Source organism: Gouania willdenowi, unplaced genomic scaffold (genome assembly GCF_900634775.1).
Source record: "Gouania willdenowi unplaced genomic scaffold, fGouWil2.1 scaffold_376_arrow_ctg1, whole genome shotgun sequence".
Lineage (NCBI taxonomy): Eukaryota > Metazoa > Chordata > Actinopteri > Blenniiformes > Gobiesocidae > Gouania > Gouania willdenowi.
In genome coordinates, this window is record NW_021145137.1 from 197,012 (window position 1) to 217,073 (window position 20,062).

The 20,062-nt window shown below is 36.1% G+C and overlaps 2 protein-coding genes across 2 annotated transcripts; one reads left to right on the forward strand and one right to left on the reverse strand.

The window, feature by feature from the left end:
- Positions 1-361: 361 nt before the first annotated feature.
- Positions 362-4,304, forward strand: LOC114460030 (E3 ubiquitin-protein ligase TRIM21-like). Its single transcript, XM_028442071.1, has 2 exons — positions 362-471; positions 2,870-4,304. The coding sequence occupies exon 2, from the start codon at positions 2,965-2,967 to the stop codon at positions 4,189-4,191; it is 1,227 nt and encodes a 408-aa protein (XP_028297872.1). The 5' UTR covers positions 362-471; positions 2,870-2,964; the 3' UTR covers positions 4,192-4,304.
- Positions 4,305-9,677: 5,373 nt separating this feature from the next.
- Positions 9,678-11,566, reverse strand: LOC114460029 (elongin-C-like). Its single transcript, XM_028442070.1, has 4 exons — positions 11,459-11,566; positions 11,080-11,107; positions 10,093-10,227; positions 9,678-9,868 (listed from the first exon to the last, which is right to left on the reverse strand). Exons 2-4 carry the CDS (start codon positions 11,084-11,086, stop codon positions 9,678-9,680), a joined length of 333 nt encoding a protein of 110 aa, XP_028297871.1. The 5' UTR covers positions 11,087-11,107; positions 11,459-11,566.
- Between the last annotated feature and the right edge of the window lie 8,496 nt (positions 11,567-20,062).

Below are 20,062 nucleotides of genomic sequence, written 5' to 3' on the forward strand. Positions count from 1 at the left end.
TAACCAGTTACCATCAACTCAGCCGCCCACTCCCCATCAAGTCCTCCCATAGCGCCCCCTTCACACCAGTATGACTAGTAACAACTTGTTAATGGCTGAATGTAGAAATAAACTTATTTGGCTCATTTTAACTGGACCATCCAGTTTTCTGGAAGCCCACCCACAATCAAAATCCTGGTGGTGCTACTGACGCTCATGCTGGAAGGATATTTCCAAAGGAAAGGAGACGATAAAGTAAACCTGAGGCTGATAGTGTTTGTTTCCTCATTGCTGTTCCAACCCAGAAACACCAAACTGGTCAAACAGCATTGATGGTTCATTACTTATTTAATAATAGATGATCTGATGAGTCAGTGTGAGAAGAGGACATAGTGTGAGAGCAGAGCAGTCAGAGACTCCAATCTGTGTTTGTGAGGAGAAAAGCTTGAAGACTCTTCAACTTTTGTTTGTCAGCTCTGGACTCAAAGAGAGGTGAGTGTAGCTGCTAACATTCATCATCATCATCATCATCATCATCATCATCATCATCATCATCATCATCATATGTTTCAGGGCTGCAGCTGATGAATATTTTTGTAATCGAGTATTTGACGAAAAATTCCATCAATTAATCAGAGAAAACTTGTTTTTTAGTTAAAGAGAAATTATAAATATACATGAGAAAATAACATATTTCAGTTATTAATGAATGAACCATTGGTTTCTTTTTTTAGACAATCAATTTTGTCTCAGGAAATGTGGCGAGTAAATATAAAAATAAATAAAACACAAACAAAATAAAATAACTTTCAACTTCTGCTGAGTCCAAACGCCATCTCAGATATCTACAACTACATAAATATCTTTATTTGAGAAACATTGAAGATATAAAGTTTAGACTTGGTGACGTTTTCCATATCTTTAACTTTCATTGGTGTGTGATTGGGTGAATGAGCTGATATGTAAAGTGCTTTGGGACTACTTCAGTGTAGGGATCAATCACTATATAAATCAAGTCCATTTACCGTTTATTCTACAGAGTTCTAATGAGCTTTGAGATAAATGTAATGTTCATTTTGACTAAAGACAGGATTGAAGTGCAGATATTTCTAACCAGTTTCCAGATTTGAGATTAAATGTTGAAACAGTTTGTCATTGGTTTCCATCATCTACCCCACCACTAAAACTCATGTGATGTGTGACATCATCTGAGAAAGGTCTCTACTGCTCATGGGGAAAGGTTTCTAAATATAAATTAGCTGTGAATGGATTAAAAAATGTAACCAATCAATTGCAAATCTGACTAATCACGATTAACCACAACTTGTAAATTTCAATCAAATTATTGCACAAAAATTTTGTGTATTTAAAAAGTTACATTTATTGAGGCAAAATGTGTAATAATTGCATCTTTTTTCACAAGAGAAAATCACTGAAAAATGTAGTATGTGGTCTATGGAAACTTTAAAGGTTTGTGCTATGTTAAACTTCAGTCTGTTATTACACAATATTTTGGTTATCTATCTATAAAATCAAAAAAGGTCTGTGTGTGGACCAAATATCTCTCCGACGCGGTACGAGTTTGACCTGAAACTTAGTCAGTGGGTTCCAAATACCCCAAGTGTGTGCATCTGTTATTTTGGAGTAATTTGGTGTATCAAAACGTTCAAAACGTTAAGTTTAAGATTACTTTTTAATACTGACACAAGTGATTTAAGTTAATATTTCATGGTTATTTAAAATTATCCCCGTGGTCCCAAACTTCCTAAAAGTCGCGGGTCACAGAGTATACTTCCTTTTCTGTCTCCATCTCTGTACCTGCCATGCTATCGACACGTCTCGAACCGTGTAATTGCTCCCGAACTCGCTGTTTCACTAGAGTCAGTATTGAACGCAACCTGTTCAATACTGCATCTGGAAAACTGCACATTCTCTGTGGTGCCGTGAATGGAAGTTAAGCTCTGACCACTCGGTTCGAAAGTAAACAATAATTTTTGTTTTTAAAAAAAGAATTTACTTACTCACTCATGTAGTTTGGAACTTTCCATTTTGTTTTGTGCAGTTTTGTTGTTGTTCTTACTGGTCTGTCTATGGAGTTTGGTGATCAGCGTCTCAAACATTTCATGGGAACACACACACGGTATCTATTTGCAATAAAAATATATTAAATGAGTGAAATAAAAAATACACAAAACTAAATATTTACACAAAAAATACACAAAATGATTCCAGAATCACACTACAATGACAACAAAAACAATATGTATACAAAAAAATGCACAAAAACACAACAGAAAGATATACAAGTACACATAATGACTCCAAAAAACATACATTACAGAAAAATACACCAAACAAAAAAAATATAAGTGAGTAAAGAAAAAAAACAACAAACGCATTTATCATGCACATGTCCCATAGAATTGCACCAGGAAAATTGCACCCACATTTTGCACCCACAAATAAACCCCTTTCTAACACGACAGAGTACAGAGTATGTACACCTCTTTAACATCCAACCTTCAAACACATACTCATTTGGTCATAATTGACAACTCTATTTATGCTCCCACATAAATACTTCCGACGGGCACTGTACTAGTTATAAAGAAAACAAGATTGTGCAAAGAATCTAACTTATAGTTTTGAAAAGTTCCAGTGTCAATACGAGAGAACTTTAGAACTAATTTGAACCCTAAACATTCAAACTGTTGCACTTTTACATTCAGCTGCTGAGGCACAGCCGACTGTCCACATTACTACAGGATGACTGAATCAATGCTAAATACTAGAGGTGATCTCAGTGAGATGGACTCAGAAACATTAGTAAAGGAACGTTCCACAACAATGAGAGTGTCCTGTTAATGTGCTGCTTGTCTCTGTCCCTCAGTTTGTGGACATGTCTCCTGCCTGCAGTGGGATGTCTGAACATCACTTCCTGTGCTCCATCTGTCTGGAGGTGCTCACTGATCCAGTCACCACATCATGTGGAAACAACTTCTGCAAGCCATGAAGAAGGACACACTCAGGATGTGTCTAAAGCACAGCAAACCTCTGGAGCTGTTCTGTCAGAGTGATCAGACATGTATCTGCTTGATGTGTTCTGTTTTGGAGCACAAGAGTCACCAGTTAGTTCCTCTGGGAGAAGAGTATGAAGAAAAGAAGGTGGAGCTGGAGAAGACAGATGCTGCCCTTCAGCAGATGATCCAGAAGAGACGAGAGAAGCTGGAGGAGATCAGAGAGTCAGTGAGGATCAGGAAGAATGCAGCAGACAGAGGGAAAGCTGAAGGTGTGAAGATGTTCACTGCTCTGATGGAGCTTGTTCAGAGAAGCCTGAAGGAGCTGATGAAGACAATGGAGGAGCAACAGGAAGCAGAAAAGACAGAGGCTGAAGGTTTGATCAAAGAGCTGGAGGAGGAAATCTTTGAGCTGATGAAGAGAAGCTCTGAGGTGGAGCAGCTCTCCCGCTCTGAAGACCACCTCCACCTCCTCCAACACTTCTTCTCCCTGAATGCTCTTCCAGCCACCAAGGACTGGACAGGGGTCATGGTCCGTCCATCATCATGTGAGGAGACTGTGCTGAGTGCTGTGGCTCAGCTGGAGGACACACTCAGTGACAAGATTAAGATGATGAAGAAGATGAAGATAATGCATCAGTTTGCAGTAGATGTGACTCTTGATCCTCTTACAGCTAATCCTCAACTCGTCCTGTCTGATGATGGAAAACAAGTTCATCACAGTGATGTGAAGAAGAACCTTCCAGACAACAAAGAGAGATTTTCTTATTATGGCATGGTTTTAGGGAAACAGAATTTCAGTTCAGGTAGATTTTACTTTGAGGTTCAGGTTAAAGGAAAAACTGACTGGGATTTAGGAGTGGTTAAAGAATCCATCAACAGGAAGGGATATATTGCTGCGACTCCTAAGAATGGTTTATGGACTGTGGCACTCAGAGATGGAAATGTGTATAAAGCATGTGAAGATCCTTCAGTCATTCTTCATCTGAAGTGTGTTCCTGAGAAGGTGGGTGTGTTTGTGGACTATGAGGAGGGTGTGGTCTCCTTTTATGATGTAGATGCTGCAGCTCTGATCTACTCCTTCACTCACTGCTGCTTCACTCATAAACTACACCCATACTTTAGTCCTGGTTTAAACTATGGTGGTAAAAACTCAGCACCTCTGATCATCTGTCCTGTCAATCAAAGTGAATGATCAGTGTCATGATGAAGTCTCACCAACAATAGATTCAATGGTTCTCTGCAACCATTCACTTCTCCAGGTTGGTTACGCACTCCATCCAACCTAACATGTATGTTTCTCAACAGTGGGAGGAAACATTTTATTAAAGAAGCTTCACATTTGGTGTTTGGATTGTGATGAAATATGTTTGAAAAAGTGATTTTTTTTATTTAAATACCACAAACTTGTTAAATTGTACAAACATGTAAGTTGTTTAATGATTAGTTTAAAGGTGTTAGTGGATGGTAAAATAGGAACATGATTATTTTCTATGAAATGTAATGAAAACAAAACAATTGCAGAAATGTATAAAAATAAAGTGTTTTTTAAGTCACTGCAACTCTTACTTATTATCTTAACCTTTAATTAAAGTAAAACTGTGAAGTTTTGGTGTTTAAGATATTGACTTTTATTCAACCATGTTTTTACAACACACAAAATAATAATTAGTAATTAGATAAATACTCAATGTAATTATCATTTAATAAAAGCAAATCTAAAAGAATAACTAATTTTAATAAAATAACTACATTTTCCACATTGTGCCTCAGACCATTTACACATTTTTACCTTTTTTACTTCATTTACTTCAAGCTGTTGGAGATGCAGCTGAAACCCATTTAATTAATTTTTCATTTGTACATTTATGTCTGACTTACAGTTTTTATATTTTTCCACTGTTATTTTGTATTTGTTTCATTTGGACTGTGATATTATTTGATGTACATGGAGAATCTATGTTGGTTTGTATTTTCATGAAAGGAATAAATACATTTATGTTGACATTTACTTTGGTTTTTTACCGTCTGCTCTTGTTTAATCGTGTTACTGTAACAAGTGAATTTACCATCAATAAAGATCTATTCTATTCTATTCTATTCTATTCTATTGTATTTCTTTAACCAGCTCAGAAAGATGAACAACAGAATGTTATTTCCAACATAAACTTTGTGTTGTATCCTAGGCTCACTGAAACAGAGCGCCCCCTGTGGTCAAACATGAAACTTATGTGTCGTAAAGGAATGTCATGTTGTAGCTGCTGCTCTTACAGTTTGCCTCCTGGTGGTCAAATAAAGCCATTGCAGTTTATTTCATCACTTCCTCATATCTAAGAATAGTCCTTAGATTTTTTAGACATATTAGCGTTATAGCAACAATTGGTCAATGAATGTCCACTGGACATTTATGTTAATCATGTTCCTTAAGAAACGTAATAGAATCATTGGAGTTTTTCACTCATTTTGTGTTTTTGTTGTCAAATGTCAGCACACAGTTTTCCCACGCTTTTATCTAATGATTGCAGTCATTTTTAATCACAAATTGTTAAAAAATAAATCTTTGTCTTTTCCAAAATACTGCATAATTATTAAATCTATTCCACACATTTTTCCCAAATTTAATAAAAACTAAAATTGGTCACAAACTCAAGTGTAAATCATTCTGTTATAATGATTATTCCTTATCGCTTGCCGTACTAGTCATCAGTGCACATGCTCCACCTCTCCGAAAAAGAATCCCCTGTAAGTCGTTCCACAGATGCAGTTACGTTGTAAAGTTGTGAATAAACCAACTAAATGCTCACAGTGGACTCCTCACACATTCCAACATGGAGTCAGAAGACATACCGAGCCTGTCGCCGGTGAGTTATAACACCGTTCTGTGCAAGTCCTCTAGACAGAAGGAAGGAAAAGCATTACAGCTGGCTAACGTGATGGCGGAGGGATTTCGGAGACCCGACCTGCTCGTGTTTGAGGGAGACATTGCTGAGAACTGGCGTGTGTTTGAAAGAGAATATGACATCTTTATTGAGGCTGTTCACTCAGACAAACCTGCAAAGACCAAGGATTATATCCTCTTCAATCTTGCTGGAGCAGAAGTCATTGAACGGGAGCGTTTGTTCGTCTACACCACAGAAGTTAGGGCGCCAGGTGTCGATGGAGCCGTCCTCGTCCCAGCTGAGTCAAGAGAAAACCCTGAGTGTCTCAAATAAGGGAAGTGTGTAATCCACAACACAGTAAGACAATGGAAATGCACAAGGTGCGACTATCGAATCATTCATCAGTGATTTAAAAATATAAGCCAAAAGTTGCCACTTTGGAGAGGTAAATGATGAACTGATCCGCGACAGAATCGTATGTGGCATAAATAATGACGGCATCAGAAAAGCGATAGTGATTTAAGTAAGAAGTTTATTTAGTAAGTAAGTAGTTTATTTATAAAGCGCTTTTTGCAGATAAAATCACAAAGTGCTGTACAGAGTTGTGGTAAAAGTACAAGTGCAACACAATAGAATAATAAAACAAGAGTGCATAAACATCATAAGAACAGAAACATTAAAGGATAAATAAAAATTAAAATCCAGTAACTAAAAGCTTTACTGTAAAGTGTAGTCTTTAGCAGTTTTTTAAAAGTGACCACACAGTTGAGCTCCCTGAGAGACTGGTGCAGGTTATTCCAGAGACTGGGAGCTACAGCCTGGAACGCCAGGTCTCCTCTGGTTTTAAATGTAGTTTTTGGGGTCTTTAGGAGACCCTGACCTGAAGACCGAAGGCATCGCCCTGATGAGTAGGGGCACAACAAGTCCCAGATAGATTTAGGGGCCTGACCATGTAATGCTCGGAACGTGAGAACTAATATTTTATATTCTATGCGAAACTTAACTGGAAGCCAGTGCAGAGTAGCAAGAATGGGGGTGATGTGGGATGTTCTAGAAGCACCAGTTAAAAGTCTGACAGTAGCGTTCTGAACGATCTGGAGTCTGTTTAGGGTCGACTTATTAAAACAAGTAAAAACAGAATTACAGTAGTCAATACGAGATGATATAAATGTGTGTATGACCAGTTCTAGATCTGATTTTAATAATAAATGCCTCACTTTAGAGATATTTCTCAGGTGGTAAAAACAGTTTTTAGTCAATTGACGACAATGTCCCTCCAAAGACATGGACTGATCAAAAACAACCCCAAGGTTTCTGAGGCTGGTTTTAACAGATGAGTCCAGATCACCAAGAGAGTTTTTAATTAGAGGATGTTTTTATCAGGAGCAATAATCAGAGTTTCTGTTTTGTTTGAATTTATCTGGAGATAATTTGATGACAGCCAGTTTTTGATACAGGATATACAATCTAAGATCTCTGATAAAAAGTGAAACTCTGAGTCATTAAAGGAGCAGTACAACTGGATATCATCAGCATAAAAATGATAAGATACATTTTTAAAACCACGGATCAACCGACCAAGAGGCATTAGATACAATAAAAACAAAACAGGCCCCAGAACAGAGCCCTGGGCTACTCCACATGACAGGTTGGACATATTGGACATAACATCATTAATAGCAACATTAAAGGTTCTTCCATTAATGTATGAGATAAAACACTGGAGAACAGTACCAGAAAACCCATCTCAGATTTGAGTGGATCAACCAGTATACTGTGATCTACAGTATCAAAGGCAGCTGTCAGATCAAGTAAAACTAAAACTGTGTAACGACCAGAGTCAGTGACATCATCACGCCACTAGAAACTTTCAGAAGAGCAGTTTCAGTGGAGTGGATTGATCTAAAACCAGATTGATCAGGACATGCTCTAATGAGGTGTCCCTCCACCCCACAGCTGAAACACTTTAACTGGGAAGAGGTAGCAAACAACAAATAATCAAAGTCATCGATCTTTACAATGAACCGTCCAACCCAAGTATATAAAGCAGCTCCACCCAGCGGTAAAACCTGTTGTTCTTCAAAATAAGTTAAAATATCTGTCAATAAAAAATAAAATGTAAATAATTCAACCAAACATCACTGGCTTTATTTAAACAGTGTTATTTATATTTATCACAAAGCCAGCATGTTACTATTTTATTTTGAAAAGGTTTGTATAATATATAAAGCGAGCAAAAATCTTTTTTTTAATATAACTGGTAAACACTGGATAGTATACTTAATTTGACTAAATTTGAAACATAATTACCTTAATCTTTATGTTAGATGTGTTCATTCATTATCCATCCATCCATCCATTTTCATACCCACTTATTCCCGTTTATCAGGGTCACGGGGGTCTGGCGGTGCGAATCTCCGGCTCTCAATCTCCAGCGGGGGTACACCCTGGACAGGGCGCCAGTCCATCACAGGGCAACACAGACACAGACAACCATTCACTCCTATGGGCAATTTAGAGACTCCAATCAACCTTACAGTCATGTTTTTGGATTGTGGGAGGAAGCCGGAGTACCCGGAGGAAACCCACGCAGCGCGGGGAGAACATGCAAACTCCACACAGAAAGGACCCAAGTCCACCCCAGGGCTTGAACCCAGGACCTTCTTGCTGTGAGGCGGACTTGTAAGCCACCGTGCGCCCCCATTCATTATCCTCTTTTGCTCAATTGACCCACTTCAAAATAAAAGCACAAGAATGTTTTATCCATTAGTTTTGTTTGTTTGTCACTGATTTATGCGGACACTGACCTGTATTGTTTTAACTGGATCACCAATAAACTCCTGCTAAACAATGTAAACACTGCACACCGCTCTCTCACAACAATAAAAGCCCTAGTGATACTAACTAAACCCTCCACTGGGTTAGTTACATGTTTAACTACCCACCACCAGTCACACAGACTCCAACACATCAGCACTAAACACTTTACAGAGGCCTTTATTCTTTATTTATCACAAAAAAAAATGCTTGTCTTTTATTTTGAAAATATTTTTAGTAAGACGTTTGTGGCTTTGATTAATATAACTTTATATATATATATATATATATATACTGATATATATATATATATAAGTAACGACCCTTTTTGGGAAATGTAAAGAGTAGAAAGTACCAACATTTATGTTGTAAATATAACAAAGTAAACAAAGACACTTCTAAAAGTACAAAGTACCTGAAAAACCTACTTAAGTAAGTAACAAAGTATTTGTACTGTGTTACTTGCCATTCTGCTTAGTAGCTGTTTTGCTAATAGTGACCAAGCGCTAAAGCTGAGCCGTCTGATGAGATGTTGTTTGTTGTGTAATTCTACTTCTGTAATAATACACGGAAAAAAGGTATGATAATGGTTGGTTTATAATCATCCCAAATGAGATGTGTTAAATGACAAATATTGTAAAGCTACATACACAGAATGTGTTCTGTAATGAAACCCCTCCCTGAGGAGCAGTGGGCAGCCATGGTGTAGCACCCAGTCAGGATCAATAAGTATTAGGGACTGATCAACATCCCACAATGATAGACCAGGTGAGCCTGTTTCCTCAACCACTAGACCTCCACTGCCTAGCACGCTCAGAGGCACACGCTCATGGGTTTATCATAATGTCAGTGTTATGTTATGTTATGATATACAAAGCTCACTGAACAATAAACTATACTGGGATCATGATAACGAGGCAATATTTTTTGGAAAGGGAAAAAAGACACTTTGATAAATGATTATTTGATGTTTTTCTTTTCAACTTTAACAATCCAAAAAGTTTGCAGCAATGATCAGTTCCAGGCTGATCTCTGGAGAGACGGGGAAGTTGGGTACCTCTGTGGAGCTGTTGGTGTGCTGGGCCTTGTAGGTGAAATACTCACAGACCTTCGACAGGACTTGAGAGGGAATCTCCCTGAACTTTATCTCGTTGGTTTCATTCTCAGCAATTTGTCCTGCATATGAAGTCACAGAAGGTCAAACATCCCAAATGATATCCAGACCCATTGTTACTTCTAATCTGTGTGTGCTTTGCAATAAAATACAACACCTGTGACTCTGAACAGATTGAACATTAGTAGATACAACATTGTCTAATGTTTACACTCATTAATAAAAAGATTCCTTAGAAAAAGTCTTCAAGACATCAGAAAAGCTCTCTTTAGTGCTGTTTCCTTACCTGGCCCACTCAACATGGCTTTGATTGTCCCTGATACCAGGGCGTGTTCTCTTTTCACAATGAATTCATGGTCGTCTGAGGAAATCAGCTTCACATACATAGAATCTGGTCCTTCACAGGCTCTCTCTTCACCGTCTGACAGTGAGGACAAATACACGCCGTTAAATCAAGTAGTTATAACATCACCTGCAACATGATCAACTGTTCAAAGAAGATAAAATGTATAAAAGACTTTTAGTAGGAGGATGGTGTCAGCATTAAATGTGTTTTATTATCTGCTACTTCTGCTTAGGAACAGTTTCATTACGTCCTGCATATCAGATTAAAAAACCACATGTTGGATGTAGTGATTCCATCTGTTAAGGTTTAGTCTGTAATCCTGTTCAGAAACACTTTGTTATTCTGGGTGAAATGTTCCTTTCATTCTGAGATACATTATGGAGTGGATTTATTAAAGAATAGCAGCTAAAGTAAAACCATGTGTAAACGTCACTACGTACGCTGATAAACGGTGCAAACCTCAGGCAATCAGGAATGCAAACATGAAACATAGCGTGCACAATGCATTTAGCATGTTTTTTTCCTCTTATTAATATGCAATGTGGGCGGATCAGCTGTGGGCCGCAAAATATTGGAGGAGGAAATGCAAATCCATAATTCAGAGTGAGAATTCACATTTATCAAACCTGGAGCTGTTTGCCTGTTATTATGCATACATTTAGTTCCTCCCAAAGGCTCCAGTTAACATTTCTGGTATCAAAAATAATTGATAAAACAATAACTGAAATAAAACTATAGTCTACATTACAAGTAAGTACATAATTATCATAGAATGGTCATTCATATATCATGGCAGCTTGTGTTAGAAAAAAGATGAAGCACACTTTATTAGGCTCAATATAATATTCATAATACTGTGGCTGATCAGTTTCATCTAAATATCAATGTACAAGGTGAAAAATGTTATTAGATTATTGACACACTCACCCATCATGTACTCAAATTCCTTAAAGTTCTGGAAGAAAACAGGGAAACAAAATTGAATATCAATATGTAAATTTAAAATGTAATCAGAATACTATATTATAAGTTAATGTTATGTCAGAAATTATCAATAATTACGAGTACAGATTAATGAAAGCAGTTTACCTTTCACATTTTAATAAAATAAAATAAAAATCACTTTTCAATGAAAATCCCTCAAAACAAAAAAGATTAACTTTAAGCATATTTTCTAATAAAAGATAATACACATTAAAATATATTAGATAGTTGTTATGATGATTAGAGTATCTTTAGAAAATGAAGTAGTGGAAAATCATAAAATGAGTCATTAAAGTTGACATTATTATTATTAGAAACTCACTTTGGTCTCAAACGTTGCTCACTGGTGACATCTGCTGGTTAATCGATATTATTAAAGCTTTAGTCTGACGGTGCACGAGGAGATTCTGCAGCTTTCATCATAGCCTGAGTTTCCATGACAACCTGTCAACATTGAGCTTCCATTTTAGCCTGAGTTGCCCTGACAACCTGTCAACATTGAGCTTCCATTTTAGCCTGAGTTGCCCTGACAACCTGTCAACATTGAGCTTCCATTTTTGCCTGAGTTGCCCTGACAACCTGTCAACACTGATCTGATCAAAGCTGTCTTTTGTGATTAAATGTGTGTCATATTATCATAGGAAGATTAGATGTATTAATTTAAATAATGCTAGAAATTGGGGAACTGTAAATGAAATGTTAGGAAGAAATTAAAAAAATATGAAAAATATGTTTATGGAATCAAATCCTTTTTAACAATTTACAGATCAGAATTAATCTGATGTTGATTATAGAAACTAAAAGCCAGAATTACAGACTACACTTTAGATGTTATATGTGGTGTTTAGTCATACAAGTTTTTTAATAACTTTTCAACTTTTTAAACTATTCAACTTTTTAATTACTAGTACAGTGCCCGTCACAAGTATGTATTCATGTAGGAGCATAAGTAGAGTTGTCAATTATGGCCAAATGAGTATGTGTTTGAAGGTTGGATGTACATAGTGTACATACGCTGTACTCTGTAGTGTTATAAAGGGGTTTATTTGCAGGTGCAAACTAAAATAGCGTGTGCAATTTCCCTGGTTTAATTTTATGGGACATGTGCATGATAAATGTGTTTGTTGTTTTTTTATACTCATTTTTATATTTTTTTTGTTTGATGTATTTTTCTGTAATGTATGTTTTTGGAGTCATTATGTGTATTTTTGTATCTTTCTGTTGTCTTTTTGTGCATTTTTTGTATAATTATTGTTTTTTGTTGCCATTGTAGGGATTCTGGAATCATTTTGTGTATTTTTGTATCTTTTTTAGTGTAGTTTTGTACATTTCTATTATTATTTTGTATAAATATTTAGTTTTATGTATTTTGAGTCATTTTCATATGTTTGTTGTTGTTTGGTGTAGTTTTCTGTAATGTATGTTTTTTTGAGTAATTGTGTGTGTTTTTGGAGGTTTTTTGTATATTTTTATGCATTTCTATTGTCATTTTGTGTACTTTTTGCATAAATATTGTGTCGTTTTTTGTTTTATTTTACTTATTTAGTATATTTTTATTATACTGTAAATACTGTGTGTGTGTGTCTACATCCATCTCCTCCATGCACGCGCATCAGCTGTGTGTGTTTGTGTGTCTACATCCATCTACTCCGTGCACGTGCATCAGCCGTGTGTGTGTGTGTCTACATCCATCTCCTCCATGCACGTGCATCAGCTGTGTGTGTGTGTCTACATCCATCTACTTCGTGCACGCGCATCAGCCATGTGTGTGTGTGTGTCTACATCCATCTACTTCGTGCACGTGCATCAGCCGTGTGTGTGTGTGTGTCTACATCCATCTACTCTGTGCACGCGCATCAGCTGTGTGTTGTTCAGTTGTCTTTTTGTGTATTTTTTGTATAATTGTTTTTGGTTGCCATTATAGTGTGATTGTGGAGTAATTGTGTGTTCTTTTTGTATATATATTGTTTAGTTTTTTGTTTTATTTTACTCATTTAGTATATTTTTATTATAAATAAATAAATACCGTGTGTGTTCCCATGAAATGTTTGAGATGCTGATAACTCCATAGACATTGTAGCGCCAATCAGAAAAGTAACAAAACTGCGCAAAACAAAACGTAAAGCTCCAAACTACATGAGTGAGTAAGTAAATTAAAGTATTATGTACAATTCGGCTGTCTTTTTTAAAAAAACAAAAATCCTTTTTTACCTTTGAACCGAGTGGTCAGAGCTTAGCTTCCATGCACGGCACCACAGAGATCTGCAGTTTTCCAGATGGAGAATTGAACAGGTTGGAAAACTTGTCTGTAAAAGACTCACCAGTGGCTGACGTTTTCAAATGATCTATTCAGAGAGCTCCATGTCTCGGTCTAAGCTGTCTTCCTCTCTCTCACTCCTGTGTTTACGGTCCATGTCTGCTTGGCTGTGTGCGCAGCGATTGGCTCTGGCCGCACACGTGACTTTTGCTCAGGTGAGGAGTTGTGCAGTGAAACAGATATAGATTGTGCGCTAGCGCCCCCTCACATCCCGCGGTCAAAAGTTGAATTGGTTTCATTTCGGGGCCGTCCAGAAGTGAAATAACATTAAAATAAACATTTGGAAATGACCAAATTACTCCAAAATAACAGATACACACACTCGGGGTATTTGGAAGCCGTCGACTAAGTTTCAGGTCGAACTCTTACCTCGTCGGGGAGATATTCGCTCCACACACACACACACGCACGCACACACACAGACCTTCTTTGCTTTTACAGATAGATTTAGCTAACAGGCCTATACATCCACCTATAATCAAGGTCTTGGTGCCACCATTGGTTATAATCTGTTTATAATACCATGTTAAAGCAAATAGATGTTGTCAGGTCTCATCCAACGTTTTTATATTTTAGTCTTTTAAGTTGTATTGAAGTTTTAAGTTGTTCTTTGTCCTTAAAGCTGCCCATGTAGCATGTTGTCACAGCAGCACAGCCTCATGCATGGGTTGAGAAGACATTTAGAGGTTCTAGTATTTGTCTTGACATTCGAGATAAAATGCTTTTATTGTATTAAAACAGTGTTTATATATGCAAAAACATTGGTGTGTTATAACAGCCTGAGGGCTATAACTAATCAATGATTGTGTTTTTACTAGTTGTTATATTGTGTAATTAGTTGTGATGTAATGCAGTTTGGTTCTTTACTCCACTCTATCTTCTAGACTGTTCTCACTGGGTAGAATACTCACAACCCAAAGATGCAACATACTGTTTAGCCTGCAGACATTTTTCACTTCCTAATTCTCCAAGGACAGTTTTCAAATCATCACATTCAGCTGATATGATGACTTCCTCTGATGCTCATTAGTGAGCCAATACAAACCTGCTCAATGATCACCTGATATGAATGTATGTATGTGTATATGTTTTATAAAAAAGTGATGTATATAGCTCAGCAATCAGAATTACTTGTGTTAACTTTTCTTGTTCTTAATAAACCGATTTAATTCAGTAAACTTTATGTACGTCTGCCATATGTTGCCACCTCTAAAACATTCCTGCCCCCCTCTTGCCACCCCATTGATTTTTTTCTAGCTCCGCCCCTGTGTGTCACTAAAGGATTTAGGGAAGCAACTGGATCACTGACATTCTGTCTATCAGTATTTCACGACCCTTGAACCACATCAGGTTCTTTCTCCGCCCCTAATAAGCCCACTAAGGGTTATTGAAAAAGAACAAATAAAAATAAAATAAATGTACTTCATATGGAGATTAAAACAGCAAAGCTTTTATTATGAAGGTGTTTATTTGCATAGGAATGTATATTCTGTAACCTACATGCACATAAATCAAGACCACTTAGTGTTCCACTGTGCACATGCACGTCAATAACATAAAGAGTTTTAGTTTAACTGTAAAATTAATGCAGACATTTAAAAAAATCATGAATAACAAAGTATTTTTTCATCTGAAGTCAGAGGAATACAAATAAAAATAGGCATAAATCCTCACATGTGACCAGTGTTAGTTTGACAGCAAATTATTTAGTCACAGTCTTTTGACTAAAATGCAACTTTTATTCTAAATGTAGTCATCAGGTCTATTTTAGATTTAGTCTAGTTTTAGCTCACTAAATGACATTAATATACATTTGAGTTTAGTCGACTAAAAGATACATAAGTCTTTGTGCATTTTTAAAGGTTAAAATAACCATTGATCACTTAGAAAAATGTGGTTGACGAAAACTAAGACAAAAATGTGTCGTCAACCAAATGAATAGTGTACGTGACTAAACACACAGAGATGTGATGAGAAACACGCACTCACATCCAAAGCTTTTATAGATGAGCTACAGAAACAACAAGGCTTGTTTAACATGTGCCAAACATCCAGCTTCATTATATCAAATCAAATCAGAAAAAACAGGAAGTCATATTTAAACTGTGTCTAAGTCTGAACTGTGTTCTCCATTATTTCATCTTGGTTTAGTGAAACTGAAATACCAGTAATTTAAGTAAATCCTGTTGTTTTAGGGAATTTGAATTGAATAAATGATGTTTTTGTTCAGCTTATTTTTCATTGCTTCATCATCACATTTACTCCCAACAATCACATCTCATCAAAACGAGGCATCTGCATCCAGGGCCGGAGTGGGACTCATTTTCAGCCCTGGAGCTTCATACCTCAGACCCGCCCACTTTAGATCAAAACATATTATTCAAATAATCATGTTATAAACTTACATGTTGAATCTACAATAGCATGCTGTTCTGTAAAGTCTTGTATTTCAGTGGATTGTTCTAAAACATTTCAATTTGGTGCAGGTAATAATGTAGAATTATTTAAAGATGAGTGCACATCTCCAACATTAGTCTATACAACACGTCCTTTTCAACAATAGCAGAATCTACACTTCTCAATGAAGGCAATGGTTACAAACCTTTTCTACTGTAGAAACATGAAAAACTCTCAGCCCCCCATTGTGACATAATGCTAAAAAAATAAATAAATTAAAAAAGGGTAAAAAAGTGCAACCTTTTTTTAAAACAATTGGACTATTATCACATATTTTAGAACAGTAATACAGCTCTATATTAATACATTGCAAAGAAAAAACATCTTCTATTTGTCATAATTCATTAAATGTATTTATATCAGCATCACTTATAGAGAACTAGAATGGATGGACATGAGGTCTTTAGAACATGACCACTACACTAACTACATCTATATTTAATCACTTGCTTCATTTATTAAAAACAAGATGGAAAATCATATCAAATGCAAAGATACAGTAAATGTATTAAATATTCAGACAAATTGGGTTTTAAATCAGATTCTTATATTTTTTTTAAAGCATAATTAAATAGGGATTCAAGGCTGATGGTGTGTATCTGTAGTTTATATGTCTATACCAGGATGTCAATGTGTTCCTGCTCCAACACGTCTGATATCCTGAAGTAGCTTTGCTAACGAGTCTCCCAGCTGTGTTGGAACAGGGACACATTAAAACCTCCAGGACCAAGTTTGGACACCCCTGAAACTGACAGAGTGCATGGATGTAATGAGTCAGCAAAAAAAGTTAAGAGCTGCCAGTGGAGGATCAGTGACTTCTATAGCGTGATCATCTGAGTGTTAGAACACCTGTGTCACGGACTGAGTTTACCTCATACTGAGATCATTTATGATAATACCGCACACTACGGAAAATGAATTTTTGCTAAAAAATAATAATTCAGTTTTGTTTATTTTTGTTTTCAAAGTGAACAGATACGTGTTTTATTTGTTTATTGGATTAAGTTAAGGTTAGAGTTAGGGTTACATACACATATATACTCATAATTGATCTCAGTACGAGGTAAACTCAGTCCGTGACACCGACCCTTACAGCTCAATCATCAGACCCTCCCACTGGGGGGGCAGGTCCCAGTCCTCCTGATTAGCCACTCCAGGCCTGTCTGCATCTATAAAGAGATGAAATTCATATTTAACATAATGTAGCTCAGCTTATTGGTTCAGCCCTCAAACACATGTTGTTTCTCACGTGGCCCCTTGGATAAAAATAAAAGACAACCCTGTGATAAATGGTGCTCAACATTGGTTCAATGTGCTGCTTCCTATCTCAGCTCACATGGAGCACAGGTCAGAATAGATGATGGACAGGATGTCAGTCTAACACTGACTTTGTCCTTTGTGTCTGTAACTTGTAGTGCGTACATGCTAAACTAAGCTTCCTGAACACTCTCACACTTTCACTGATGGAATTCATACGTCATGTCACACATTTACTCCCAACATATGTCTATGAAGGACATTATAATAGGCCCAACAAATAGAACCAGGAACGCTGGTCAACAGAGGAAAACTGTTCTTCCTGATGGACAAGCTTTTCCTACATGTTGGTGAATTCTGAAGATTCTTCTTCTTCTAATCATCAAATCATCTTCTTACAGAACATTCTAAGAACTGTTTACAATCTATTAGAAAAACCTTTTTACTGTGTTTTTCTTTCTAAAAGATGTAAGTGTTCTTTGTGGTTATCATGACCTCTGACCTTTGTGATAATCTAAGACTAATATCACTCTCTCTCTTCCTGTAAATGCCTTTAAATTCTTATAAATGATGGTTGAATGAACTCTTCCTCCTGTGAAATACAAATGTAATCTTGTTATTTTTGCCAGTTTTATCCTAAAATGCAATCTGATGCAAACACCTGTTAAAGCGAATGAAGTGTAATTCTAAGTTTCACCAGAGGGTAGTGCACTAATGCACTTTAGCTTTCTTCTTCACTGGTTTTCTTTCTCTGGCATCCATCTTGCTAAGCTAGCACATCACAGAGAAACAAAACGAGAGGTACACTTTAAATAAAAGTTGTTTTCATGATCTAAATCAATCCAGAGACTAACTATGATCATTGTAAACATATCCTACAGGACCTGTGAATGTTTTGAACCAGTTGGAACTTAGAAGTAAAAACGTTTTGAGACGTGGTTATCCTGGTGGCCTGACCACATTTTCTACTAACCATTAACTACTCTTTTACTAACCATTAACCACTCTTTTACTAACCATTAACTACTCTTTTACTAGCCATTAACTACTCTTTTACTAGCCATTACTACTCTTTTACTAGCCATTAACTACTCTTTTACTAACCATTAACTACTCTTTTACTAGCCATTAACTACTCTTTTACTAACCATTAACTACTCTTTTACTAGCCATTAACTACTCTTTTACTAACCAAAGAATGTTCTTAGAACAATTATTCAAGCTTTTATAAAACTCCACTTATTATTTTAAAACTATTTATTTTTTAGAAAAAACATCCAAATCTAAACACCAAATCTGCAGCATCTTTAGTGAAATCCTATCTGTGATACTTGAACAATTGTCTCAATGTTCCAGTGAAAATAAACATTTATATATAGTTATTTTATGACTAAGTATTTAACTGTACTAAGGCTCTGACTACATCTGAATTAATCTGTGTGAGTTTGAAGCTGGTAAATCACATTTTAGATGGACTTAACTGGTGACTAGTGCTGCTGTTGGAATAGGCCTGAGGGCCCCACACATGGTCCATGTGGGCTACCTGAGGTCCACGGGCACCGTGTTGGTGACCAGGGGTTTAAGTGCACACTGACCCATACCTGAGATACATCCAGGTTGGATTCAAACCTTTATTTTTCACTTGAAATGTATTTTTTATTGAAATACTTCAATGTACAAAACTCTGAAAAGGAGACAATGAATGTTCATATTCTGTAATGTGTAATGAACCCTAAATTAACAGTAACAGAAAATAAAAAATAAATGATAGTAAAAAACAAGGCCATTCACTCTTCATATCAGGATGTAAGGCAGTGGTTCACAAGCTTTTTCAGGTCGTGACCCCAATTTTATATCATACATTTCTGGTTACCTCAGACTTTTTTCTTCTAAAATGAGTTTTATTTGTGCATTAATTTACTTTTATTGGTGACAAAATGCACCAGCTCAGATATTTTATACTGCATTTTATTTGAACTAGATTTATATTTGAGAAAGTGAAAGTTTAGAGACAGTTTTGTGGTGTTTTTATTTGAAAAAGAATATTTAAGCTCTGAGCTTTCTGCCTCTGCAGTTAGTTTCTCTCTGCAATATTATGTATTGTTTTTTTTAATTGTGCAAAATAGATACATAAATACAATTAACAGATAATTGTAATTAGTAATTTAAAAAATCATAGGTGATTAGCATCTATATGATCTTTATATTTAGTCAATGTCACAGTTATACAGTTATTAGCTTTAGTTCCTTGGTCTTCTATTAGTTACAAAATAAGATTATCTCATGAGCCCAGTAGTTTAGTATGCATGTGCTATTTCCTTTTTTTTTATTGTTGTAGGGGAACAAGGGGTGATTAATATTCAAAAATATTAATTATTAATTTTTAATATGTTTGTTGCCAGAGGTGCCATCTAGAATTGAGTTTTTAAGTGTCCGAGATCACTTTATTTTAATTAATTGTTACAGTTCCCTGTTTTGTAGTGGGTTCTTGACGTCAGAATAGATTTTAAATGTCAATAAAAACACAGCGTTTACAGTATGTACATGTTTATTTTACAGGCTTATTAACATGATGATAAATTAGGCAGTTTCACAATTATTCACAGTGATTTTGACTCATTGGTATCACACAAAATGTACATTTTAACACAGATGTATGGTATATACACAGTGTTTTAGATGTTTGTGTGAATTTGGGATTTATAGGGATTTTCTAACGCTCTGAGGATGAGGAGGAAAGAATAAAAATGGAAAGTTAAAGTAATGAAATTAATTCATGGGAAGCTATAAAAATTGATTGGCTCCAAAAATGGTAAAAAGCTGCTTGGCTATTTTTCAAAAATGGAGATAAAACTTAAAGTTAGTCACTGTGGAAGTGGCTTGTAGCAACTTCCT

Excerpts from the sequence above, each read along its gene's own strand:
- LOC114460029 (XM_028442070.1), bottom strand. Across the intron at positions 9,869-10,092 it reads AGCCATGTTGAGTGGGCCAG|GACAAATTGCTGAGAATGAA; the intron begins GTAAGGAAACAG and ends CTTCATATGCAG.
- LOC114460030 (XM_028442071.1), top strand. The coding sequence starts at position 2,965 with ATGTGGAAACAACTTCTGCAAGCCATGAAGAAGGACACACTCAGGATG.